Here is a 12,500-nt window from a genome sequence, read left to right as displayed (position 1 = left end):
TAACTATTACTATTACTTTAACTGATCGTATCATCCTTATTGTTATCATCATTATCATCATCATTATTATTATTGTGTAATGTTCTTTACATGCAAACTATTTCCATCATCCCTGCTGTCAGTGCTGATGCTGTCTAATTGCAGATCCTATATTTGGAGTTTCCTTTTTTGTTATCTTTTCCCAAGACATTTCCTTTCTCGTGCGTCTCACCCTTGGTCATTTCTCGGAATTTCGTCTGGATGAGAAGATGGAGAGGGGGAGGGGGGAGGGGTAGGCAAGGGGCGGGGGATGGGGAAGAGGGGAGGTAAGGGTTATGGAGGTGCTTCACTTGATTTATTACTTAAGATGTTTTTGGTTCGTGTATCAAATCTCGAATCTTGAAAATAAAATAGAAATTGATATGTAACGAAGTTTGCAATCTGTCTTGATAATGGATAATGATATTCAACTTAAGTTAACAATTATTATCCTGCATGAGTAACATAATACTTCTCATTAATATTCAACTTCTCTTCCTCCCATAACTCTTTTTTTCCTTTCCTCTATTTATTCCATCCATTCGCTTATTTACTTATCAATGATTTCTCTTCCTCCCGCAGCCACGTTGATAACACAGAGCTGGCAGTCAAGGACGTGCTGTTGCAAGAACTGATGAGCTTGGAACCTGTTGCATTCCAGAAAGTAGCGGTGGATATCGACTCTTTTAGAATTGCTCGTAAGTGCTAATTCCCCGAGTGATTTTAACGACGATAAGCTGTTAATTACCACCATTTTTATATCCAGTTAATGGCAATGTTAATGACAAATATGTGTTCTGTTTAATGTAGGAATGTCTTGTTCTGTAAAAGTATGTGATTCGTGGACTTGTAAGACGTTATTGAGTGTGTTAAACTCTGCGGTTGTACTACCCCTTGTTTCATCTACAATATTTTAAACTTGCTGTCTTTTTTCATAGGTGAAGAGGTTTTATTGATAAATCATTAAAAGAAGGAAAAAATCTCATCGTATATCGATTCTAACATCTATATATGTAAAGGTAAAAAGAAAGAGATATATAAAGAGTAAGAAAAAAATCTTAAACCGGATAATCTCACGAAGTTTGAGCAAGTCGTCCCCTCCGCCTAAACCCTATCTAAACTTCACAGGAGAGAGTAATATCACTCGGACGGAAACAGCAGCTTCCTCTGCACCCCAGGAAGAGGAAGAAGTCCAGGTGATTAAGGTCGAAGGAACACAAGAATCTCCCGGAGGATCTATCGTGATCAAGAAACCCTCTGGCGGCGCGGATCGCTCTCAGCAGGTACCTTTTTTTTATTCTTTTTTATTTATTTATTTTTTATTTTCTTATTCTTTTATTTTTTATCATTCATTCTTATTCTTATTCTTATTATTTTTTTTTAAGGCGGATGATTAGTGTGTTTGAGGTTTGCCTGTCTGAGCTTCGTTAGTAAGGCTTGGGTTGAGAGGGAAGGTGTTTGAGTTTTGTTTGCTTTGAGGTCTGTCAGGGTGGTTGATTCTGTTTTTCTTGAATTAATGTCATGGAAAATTATGTCAAGTTATACCTGTGTTAGGTTAATGTCTTATGTCCTTAAGGCTTAATAACAAGATGAAGGGTTATTGAATTGGTTCTCGTGTATTGTTTGTGATCGTTCCATCCAGCGACAGTGTTATTAGAATATGGAATATGTAATCGTATCTTTATCGTGTAAAAGTAATTCAATCTAACTGATATTCGTTACTCTTGGCATCACTCTTATTTTCATATTGTTTTCCATATGTTTTGTCCCTATTTCCATCAGCATTTTTTTCCTTCCCGCATTAATCTTTCTTCCCTTCTGCCAGGACGACGCCGGCGGGGAGAGCAGCACCGTGGCCAACCTGATCTACCAGTTCGGCGCGTGGCGGCCCGTCAACCCCTACAACCTCAGGCCGTCCTCGCCCGACCCCGCAGCCGTCACTCAGCCGAGTCCGCCCTTGCTCCCCACCCGCGCCCCCGGCCGCCCCTTCGTCATCCCTTCCCAGAGGCCAGTGCGCCCCTCGGGACCACCGGAGAGGGTCAGGGTCGGCACTCCTCCACATCGCACGACTAAGAGAACTACGACCAGTAGTACTACGACTACGGCTTCTACTACTACTACCACTACTACTACGACTCCTCCTCCTCCTCCTCCCACTACTACGACCACCACGACTACAACTACACCAGCTACAACTACTACTACAACCACCACGACGACCACAACCACAACGACTCCTCGACCAACGACGACTGCAAGCACGATCGCGTTGCAGTTCAACAATCGGTTCGGAATACCCTTGGAGGATCTGGGCTCAAAGGAGAACAAGATGACGACGAAGAGGAACCCGTCGAGGGATGACCTCCAGGCTATCCTGGCTGACCTGATGTTCTTCACGACTCCTCGACCTCGTCCTCGACCTCGTCCCCGGCCTCAGCCTCGTCCTCAGCCTCCCCTTCGAGTCCCCGACGAAGTTACAATCTTCTCGAGGCCGAACTTTAACGCAAGACCCACCTCCACGGAACCTCCACCGAACCGAACCCCGAGCTCAGCGGAACACCTGATCACATTCCAGGACATCTTGGAAGGAAATTGGAGACGCCCTTCCATCTCGCATCCTTCGTCGGGAAGCCACACGGCCACGACCGCCTCCCACCAGACGCCAGGAGTGCCCCAGGTCACGTCCTACACCGGGGTGAGAGAACCGCAGCCTCCAAAACCACCTAAGGATTTCAGGTTCCCTCTGGATAGGTTCCGATATCCTAGCACCTCGTATGCCGAGACATCCACTCCTCCTGCCACTGAAGCCACTGCGGCGCCATCGTCATTCAGTATTTGGGATTTCCTCACGACCAGGAAGCCTCTGATTCTGAACACAGAGGTGGTAACGTCAACGAGTATCGATATCCAGTATGGCTCAACGTCCCCGGACCAAGGATCAACACAGTATGGTCCAGTGTACAGACCGACGAGCGAGCTGGCCCCAGTCTACAGACCTGTCATCGACAATGGACCAATCTACAGACCTGATCAAGGGACCACAGACGAGTATGGCCCGGTGTATCGACCTAGCAGCGAACCAGCACCTTTAAGAGAGTTCTCCGGAGACCAGAATTACCTGACGGTCCCAGTGATATCAGGTAGTAACGTCCGCTACATTACTGTAAATAAGACACGTACGAACTACCCTAACGTCGTTATCGTCAACCTTCAGACGACTCCCGAGGCAGAGACGACGACTCCCCAGACATCCTCTCGGGGTGACGGCAGGAGGTTCAACACCAAATTCCTGGAGGACATTTTCCAGATTGTACTCAGGAACACGAATTACCGCGGCATAGACGGAGCTACTCATTTTAGCAATTCTGGCTTCTCAAACAGAAGAGGAAAACCTATTGACCTCGACATACCGGACTCGCCTGCGCCCTTGTTGGACGAGGAAACCAACGAATCTCTCTCCCTTTGGTCCGTTTTGAGGAATCTGAGCCAGGTGTACCTTTCCGATCCCGCCATCATCCAGCAGCTGCAAGATTTCGAAAAGGCAGCAACAGAAAAAGCAAACGGAGACACAACAACTGCGCCACCATCACAACCCACTCCGCAAGACCAAACAACAACACCCAACTTGACTCCGTTTTTCCAGCATTTAAGAGGCTCTCAAAGGCCCTTCCTGAAGAATTCCAACGTCGTGGCAAGTCAACAAGTCCCCGATTACGCTTACATTCCTTTGCATGGCGACTCAAACACGTCAGGAACTAGCGATGCGGCGACGGATGACGATAAGAACGCTGCCCATGTTTTGAACTACACCCTTCAATACATCACACCTCGTCCGTCATCGGGTGTCACTTATCCAATGGATTCGACACCCCGTCCCTTTAGTTACACCTCATCACCTTTCACTACCTTGTTCATGACTGGCATTGGAGGCAAGAGCTCGGGCAGCCCGCAGGTCATCAGCGTGTCGAGCCGTTCCCCCGTTATAACGTCTGACAGCTCCTCGACAACGAACTCCCCGATCCACACATTCGTCCTCAAGGAAGGCCAGAGCATGGAGGAACTGCTGCAGGAGATCTTCGACACTATATCGCTGGAGGAAGAGAACGAGACTTTCCCCTCCACCGACGCCCCGAGTTCAGACGTCGAAACGACCACACAGGATTTCGAAACGACGTATCAGACCACCCGCGAGACGGAGAGTCGAGACAGCGTCTTGGAATCCATCAACAGGATCCTTCAACAGCACCTCGAGAAGATGAACAACCAGTCGAAGGACTCATCCCAAGAGCAGACGAGGTCCACTGAACCGTCGACGGCGCCTAACACTACGTCCCCGCCCCGAAACCTGACCAAACCGCACCAGGGCATCGACCCCATCCACGACCTCTTCCCCGTCATGACCCGCCCCATGAACTTCATCCGAACCACCACGCCCGAGCCTTACGAAATCCTGGACGACGGCGACAACGAGATTAAGACGACGGTCGTGGGAGACGGCATGGGCTCCACGGAGGAGGTCAGGACGGAGACGTCGATAGACGTGTCCTACAGTGTCCACTCCGCCACCACCGAGATCGCGCTCATCAGCAATGACACAGTGCAAGGTTTGTTTGTGCCGAGATGTATTACTTTATGACTTCTAGGGGCCCTTGAATGTCTTTAATGATATATCCATTTTTTTTTGTTATTTGTCGTTTACTCGCTCCGTTTTATTCTTTATCCAAGTTTCACTAAATTTTACTGATTTCTGTTTCTGTTTATTTCTACATTAGTATAATCAACTGATTCTTTATTAGCAATTACCCAGTTCAGTTCCTCTGGCCACCGCTGCAACCCCGTTTCAAGTGCTCGACCCTCCTCTCCCCCCCACAGCCTGCCAGAGCAAGTCCCAGTTCCGGTGCAGGTCGGGCGAGTGCATCGCGGAGTCTTCGCGATGCAACCTGATCCAGGACTGCCGCGACAGCTCCGACGAGCGCGACTGCTCCTGCGCCGACTTCCTCAAGAGCAAGTTCCTCACTCGGAAGATCTGCGACGGCATCGTGGACTGTTGGGACCACTCCGACGAGTCCAACTGCGGTGAGGCGATCATTTTATCACACACACGCACACGCACACGCACACTGAACAGACAAAACAAAATATATATAAATGATTTCTCCCTCTCCCTCCCATCCTCTCCCTCTCCCTCTCCCTTTCCCTCTCCCTTTCCCTCTCCCTTTCCCTCTCCCTTTCCCTTTCCCTTTCCCTCTCCCTTTCCCTTTCCCTTCCCTCTCCCTCCTTCCCTCTCCCTCTCCCTCTCCCTCTCCCTCTCCCTCTCCCTCTCCCTCTCCCTTTCCCTTTCCCTCTCCTCTCCCTCTCGCTCTCCCCCCTTCCTCTCCTTCTCCCTCTCCCTCTCCCTCTCCCTCTCCCTCTCCCTCTCCCTCTCCCTCTCCCTCTCCCTCTCCCTCTCTTTCGCCATCTCCCTTGCTCTCTCCCTCATACTTTCTCTTTCCTTCGACCTTGCCCACGCTCACACCACCAACCACCACCCTTACCCCCCTCAACCAAGCAACTCACACCCCAATTCTATCTCTCTCTCTGTCTCTCCCCTCAGAGTGGTGCAAGCCCGGCCAGTTCATCTGTCCGGGGACGACCCAGTGCATAGAGCAGAGTCAAGTCTGCGACGGCAACACGGACTGCAAAGACGGCGACGACGAGAGGACCTGTGTTACTATCGCGCCCGACGTCCCCGCTGCCAACTCTCTCGATTACCATGGCGAAGGTAGGGGGGCGTGTTCCGTGTTGTTTGTTGTTGGATGTGTGTGTTGTTGATTTTGGGTTGTTTTGGGTTGTTTGTTTCGTTTTTGTTGTTGTGTATAGGGATGTTTGTTCTTTTTTTATTTTGAAGTATATGTGCAGAGGGAGATGAGAGAAATTAGTTCATTGTGTCTTGTTCTTAAAATTCTGATGCAATTTCCATCCAGAAAGGCATGTAGGAAAATACGTCAGTATAAATATGCAAGAAAATACGGTATGTGAAATATTTATTTTCCTTGTCGGATAATATAGATACATTTCGTTTTTCTCGCGCAGGGTACCTGATGGTGCGGAAACATGGCGTCTGGGGGAAGCTTTGCCTTGACAACTTCGAGCAAGTGACGTCTCGAGCTTCGGATGCCTGGACCGTGTCGGATTTAGGCCAGGCTGTGTGCAAGACCCTCACTTTCAGGTATTTGAGTTTATGTCAAAATGACTGTAGTTATGGGTGGATCCATCCTAGCAAGTTTATATAAGATATTCATTGTGCTACCGGGAATATCTTAGATGGAAGTGCGTTCACATTTAAGGCTTTATGATATGATAAGATGATGAAAGTTGTCTTTAGAGTCCGTAATTTTCAAATTCACTCCAGTTAGTTATTTTGAGATCTTCGTGTATTACCTAAGATAAGATTAGACTATAGCGTATTAATTTGTAACTTAAATTCAATTTCATTCAGTGCTTGGAAACTTTCGCACTGATCTAAAGCACTAAGAGAGTACAAGCCTCATTGACTTACTTCCCCCTCACAGCAACTTCAGCAGAGTGGAGCGCCACCCGGACACGACCCTCGTCAAGCGCTCAAGACCTAACATCCCTTCGAGGTACCACTCGATCCTCTCGCCCCCTCCTTCTGCCGCTCCTTCGCCCGTCTACTACGAAATCAACGTCTCTGACGAAGGATTCCTGCCTAATCGTGGCCGCTCTGTGCCCGAGGACAGCGCCTCGGCGACTGACCTCACTCTTTCGTTGGATTTCGAGAAGACGACTTGCCCGAGGAAGGACGTGGTCAAGGTCTCTTGCGAAGGACTACAGTGCGGGATGCGTCCGCGCGCAGTGCATCATCGCGCCAGGTGGGTTTTGTGGGAGTCCCTGACTCTAACGGTTTGTGGATGGTAGACGCTTGTGCGGCTCTCTGTATGGCGAGACGGAAGGGGCTTTGGACACTACTGTTGACACTGGACACAGAAGGGACTTTGGACACTGGTGGTGAGACTGGACACAGAAGGGGCTTTGGACATTGGTGTTGAGACTGACATAGAAGGGGCGTTGACACTGGACACTGTCTATGACCGAGGCAGGGGGGGAAAGGGAGTACTTATGTTGTTAACTCGGGGCTCTGAAACACGTTTGTTATTGTCTGTGACGTTTAGACAGGGGGATTTTTAGGTACGGTGGTTATCATTGACCAAGAGGGAGGACGGGGATAAAAAGATTCGTGATATCGTCTGTGACTTCGATACCTCTAAGACAGGAGAATATGTGAAGATACAAAATACATCTCACAACTACGAAACGACGAAGACAATTCTGATAGTGTGACTTGGACTCTCTTGTGTTATCTTTCTCACCTCAGTAGATATAAATCAGTAAAATTAGCCAGCTTATCTAGTGCTGCATTTCCATATCAAAGAGTCATAACAACAATAAAAAAAGTAAAAAAATAAACCACCTCCTTAAAGATAACATTGATAAATCCCCCCCTTTTCGGTCCCTCTAAAACAACCCAATTTTAAACCATTTAACTTTTTAGAAACCATTTTTTTCGTGGCCTTTCTTCAGGTCGACCTTCCTTTGTTCTGTACCTTCTTCAATCATATTAACTTTGCAGGTATTACAGGAGCGGAAGGCGCCGACAAGCGCGGTAGGTAGCACCGCGCAACCCGCTCTAGAACTGCTTTTAACCTAACCTGTGTCTTGCGGCCATTTTAGAGATATTTCTGAATGATGTCTGTTTTTTGTTTACGGTTTTTGCGTGTATCTATATTTTCCAATTTATTTTATTTTATGGGTTTTATGTCTGACTCATATTATATCTAACTCGAGTCGCGTTTATTAGTTATTTGTATTTGCATTTCGTCCATGGGTTTTTTAAGACTTTCTATCTATTAATTTATTCTTATTTGTTTATATTTATTCGTTTTGTGTGTCGCCCTTGCGATTATGATTTTGATTATTTACATTATTATTATCATTATTTTTACTATTTTTATTATCATATTTTTTCATGTCTTGTAATGTTACTGTTTTCCGAATGTTGTGTCATTGTGTTTATATTCCGGCATATAGTGATTTTTTTTTATATATTCATTTTTTCATGGATAGATATGGTTTAGTCAAAAGTGATTGTCTGTTATTTACAATGCTTTTACATGATCCTTAAAAAACAAAAATCTAGAATAGTATCCCTTATATTATGTATTTTTTATATTCATATTAAATTCTAAAATCTCCCCTCTTATAGATATTCTTCAAATTTCATAATTAAGATCGGTTATCATTTCCATCAATGTAATGATTAACTTAACCCTGTGTGGAGGAGAGATAGCTATAATCTAGTAATTATCAACCTATTTTGTGTCTCGTATATATATTTTTTCACATTGATACACAGTTTCATAATTTTTTTATTTATCTTCGTGAGGTTTTGACAGTTTTATTTATTCACCGCGATATTTTTTACCTTTTTTTTACCTATAAAATATCATATCCATTATTACTTTGATAGGGCAAGGAGAGGATGACCTTCTGATATCTATGGATTGTGATGATGGGGATCGTAACACTTTCTTCCGTTGCTGCTTTTTAAATCATTAATGTGGAATCTCTAATATACAGCGATTAAAAACCTGCTCATTATAACCATGCTATGCTGCTTCTTTTTAAAATCCGTGTCTTGCTTTGTAAAATTATGACGCCAGTTTCTTTCTACTTTCTTTTTCTTTTTTTCGAGATTTGATTTTTCCCTTTTTTATTCATTCCCTTTTTTTTCTTTTTTCTTTCTTTTTCGTTCTCCTTCTTCATTTCTTTTCTTTACTTTCTCTTAATTTTTTTTATCATTAAATCTCTTCATTTGTTTAATTCTCGTCCTTTCTCTCTCTTTCATTCATTCATTCCTTATGTTTCTTTCTATTTCTATTTAATCTTAATTCCTTCATTTTTGTACTTTTTCATTCTTCTCTCTCTCTGCAGGCAAATGATATAATCGGTGGTATATGTATGCGCCTGAACATTTTACATATTATTGCTAACTAATGCTTTTTGTGATGTTGCTTTCTGTCTAATCCTTTTATTTCACAGAATGTTTTTGGGCACAGCATGTGCATAGACTTTTTAAAAAATGATTTATGGTCGTCTGTTCATAACAGCGTTAACATTACTACTCAATGATATATATTTTTTTGATATAATAAGAAAAGCAAATAGTGGATTAAGAGGAGATGGTAAATAAATAGATTGATAAAAACTGAAATAGATAAAAAGGTACAATATGTATAAAGACATAAACGAAATAGTCATAAAAATATGTAAGATAAGATAATAAAGAATACAAAAAGATAAGACAAACAAAAGATAAAACAAAAATAAGATAAAACAACAAAAAATCCTCCACATCCAGCCAACAGTAGCAACACGACCTACCATGACCCTCTGCCAACAGAATCGTAGGTGGCAGCAACAGCGGGCCGGGATCTTGGCCCTGGCACGCGGCACTGTATAAGGAGGGAGAGTACCAGTGCGGGGCGACGCTCATCAACGACCGCTGGCTCATCTCCGCCGGACATTGCTTCTACAGGTGAGGCTGTGATCTTCTTTGGGTTTTTTCGTTCGTTCGTTATTTGGATTTTTATTTTCGTTTGTGTTGTTTTGGACTGTTATTTGTGTGGGTTTCGTTTTTTTTTTTTATTGAGTTTTTTTTTATTGTTTGTTTGTTCTTGATGGGGAGTTAAAGAGGGTTCATGTTTGTTTGTTTGTGTATGCGTATATTCTTTATTCAGTGTTGAGATTTCTTTCGATGAGGGGGAAGTATTCATAAAAGTAATAAAAAAACCGTTTTCAAAACTTCCCGAAAACGTAACATAAGTCGTAACAAAACCCTGACATTCTCCAACAAATACTTCACGCCCTCTCTCTCTCTCCCCCAGCGCCACCAACAACCACTGGGTGGCTCGTCTGGGCGCCCTGCGACGGGGCTCCAAGTTCCCCTCGCCCTACGAACAGCTGCGCCACATCACGCACATCTTCATTCATCCTAAGTGAGTTTGGGGAGGTTGTAGTTGTTGTTTTTGGTTGTTCTTGTTGTTGTTGATGTTTTGTTTTTATTTTTGTTGTTGCTATTGTTATTGTTATTATTGTAGTCATCACTATTATTATCGTTATTTTGATTTGTTCATATGTTCATTGTTATCGTCGTTATTATCATAATTAAAGTCATGAGTCAAGCCCCCCACCAAAAAAAAAAAACAGCATCTCCCCCCCAAAAAAACAAAGACCCCTTTAAAACCCCCCCCCCCCCCCCCGCCCACAGATACGTCGAAACGGGCTTCATCAACGACATCACCCTGCTGAGCGTCAACGAACCGGTTCGCTTCACCGACTACGTGCGTCCTGTGTGCCTCCCCCCGCCCGGTTCCACGATCGAGGACGGCCGCCTGTGCACGCTGGTCGGCTGGGGGCAGCTCTTCGAAGTGGGCAGGATCTTCCGTGAGTCTCCAGGATGGGTTTTTCATTTGGGGGGAGGGGGTAGGGGGGGACTTTTTTAAGTTAGGTTCTTAGAATTTTTTTATTCTTATGTTAGGGGTATATATATATATATATATATATATATATATATATATATATATATATATATATATATATATATGTGTGTGTGTGTGTGTGTGTGTGTGTTTTTTTTTATATTATCATTATTATTTTTTTATGGGGGGAGGGGGGGGAGGGGGGTATCGCAGGAGAATTAAGGGTATTTTATTTTTAAAGCTTCTTAGTATTTTTGTGTGTGAGTGTTGGTTGATTGGAAAAATGATTTATTTGACTTGATTTGTTTTCGGGGTTCGTCATATTTTAGATTTGATATTCACTTTTGGTGTTGATATTTGATAAAGATTTTATTAGTGAATGCCTATCGCCAAGGTAATTGTAAATGTTTATTACACCTTCAGTTTAAATTGTTGATGTAGGATTAATCAGATATTTTAAAATTTCATGAAATGAACATTCTGTTTGTATATACTTATGCCTCGTAAGTATACATAAACTGTTAGTCTGTCTGTCTCTCTCTCTCTCTCTCTCTCTCTCTCTCTCTCTCTCTCTCTCTCTCTCTCTATATATATATATATATATATATATATATATATATATATATATATAATATATATATATATGTATATATTTATATATTTATATATATATATATATATGTATATATATATATATACATGTATATAAATATATATGTACACACACACACAGACACACACACACACACACACACACACACACACACACACACACACACACACACACACACACACACACACATATATATATATATATATATATATATATATATATATATATATATTTATACATATATATATATATATATATATATATATATATATATATATATATATATATATATATACATATATATATATATATATATATATATATATATATATATATATATATATATATATATATATATATATATATATATGTATATATTCTTTCTCCTCCTCCTCCTCTACTCCTCTTCGTCTACGTCTTCTCCTCCTCCTCTTATTTCTCCCTCCTCCTCCTCCCCCTCAACCCACAACTAACCCCGCCCCCTCTGCTCCCCCCCGCCCCTCCAGCCGACACCCTGCAGGAGGTGCAAGTGCCGCTCATCTCGACGTCCGAGTGCCGCAAGAGGACGGTCTTCATCCCGCTCTACCGCATCACCGACGACATGTTTTGCGCCGGATACGACCGCGGCGGCAGGGACGCGTGCCTCGGTGACTCCGGAGGCCCCCTCATGTGCCAGGTGCGGTGGGATGGGTTTGTTTTTGTGTGCCGGTGCGGGCGCGGGTGTTATTATCATTATCGTTATTATTATTGTTATTGTAATTATTATCATCAATATCAATATCAACATCAATATCAGCATCAGGATTATCATCATCATCACCATCACCACCACCACCACCACCACCACCACCATCATCATCATCATCATCATCATCATCATCATCATTATAATCATTATCATCATACTCAACTTTATCCTTATAATCATCATCAACATCAACACATTTTCACATCCAGATTCTTGACCAAGAGATGAAAAAACGCCCATGGAAACAACTTAACCTTCACCATCATTTCATGTCCATCATCAACACCTTACTCCTCCCCCTCTAATTCAACCAAGAAACGCCCATTTTCTAAAACTACGCCCATTCTTCAGGAGCCCAACGGGTCGTGGCAGCTGGTGGGCGTGACTAGCAACGGATACGGATGCGCCCGCCCACACCGCCCGGGGGTATACACGAAGGTGGTCAATTATCTCGACTGGATGAATCAGGTAGGTGTAACTTCTTGTTTTTGTTTTTTGTTTATCCTCTATTGTTTATTTTTCTTTTATTCTCATTTTTCTCTCTTCCTTTTTTTCATTTGATTTATTTAATTTTCACCTCTTT

General features: G+C 43.2%; 1 protein-coding gene across 5 annotated transcripts in view; it reads left to right on the top strand.

The window, feature by feature from the left end:
- The window catches only part of LOC122262194 (uncharacterized), a 136,235-nt gene that overhangs the window by 121,333 nt on the left and 2,402 nt on the right, over window positions 1-12,500 (top strand). For 4 of the 5 annotated variants that reach the window (XM_086544028.1, XM_086544029.1, XM_043030148.2 and 1 more), the window contains 13 exons: window positions 601-716; window positions 1,147-1,301; window positions 1,844-4,622; window positions 4,891-5,094; window positions 5,612-5,779; window positions 6,091-6,226; window positions 6,570-6,890; window positions 7,649-7,681; window positions 9,479-9,613; window positions 9,963-10,073; window positions 10,346-10,521; window positions 11,676-11,845; window positions 12,269-12,385. In XM_086544028.1, coding sequence (XP_086400154.1) covers window positions 601-716; window positions 1,147-1,301; window positions 1,844-4,622; window positions 4,891-5,094; window positions 5,612-5,779; window positions 6,091-6,226; window positions 6,570-6,890; window positions 7,649-7,681; window positions 9,479-9,613; window positions 9,963-10,073; window positions 10,346-10,521; window positions 11,676-11,845; window positions 12,269-12,385 — 4,621 coding nt within the window. The remainder of the gene's footprint in view (window positions 1-600; window positions 717-1,146; window positions 1,302-1,843; window positions 4,623-4,890; window positions 5,095-5,611; window positions 5,780-6,090; window positions 6,227-6,569; window positions 6,891-7,648; window positions 7,682-9,478; window positions 9,614-9,962; window positions 10,074-10,345; window positions 10,522-11,675; window positions 11,846-12,268; window positions 12,386-12,500) is intronic. The other variant, XM_043030149.2, reaches the window with a different exon arrangement.

This window comes from Penaeus japonicus, unplaced genomic scaffold (genome assembly GCF_977035675.1).
Source record: "Penaeus japonicus unplaced genomic scaffold, GWHDUDI00000001_assembly GWHDUDI00000014, whole genome shotgun sequence".
NCBI lineage: Eukaryota > Metazoa > Arthropoda > Malacostraca > Decapoda > Penaeidae > Penaeus > Penaeus japonicus.
The sequence above is the reverse complement of the archived record's forward strand: the minus strand, read 5'-3'. Positions and strand labels throughout refer to the sequence as shown.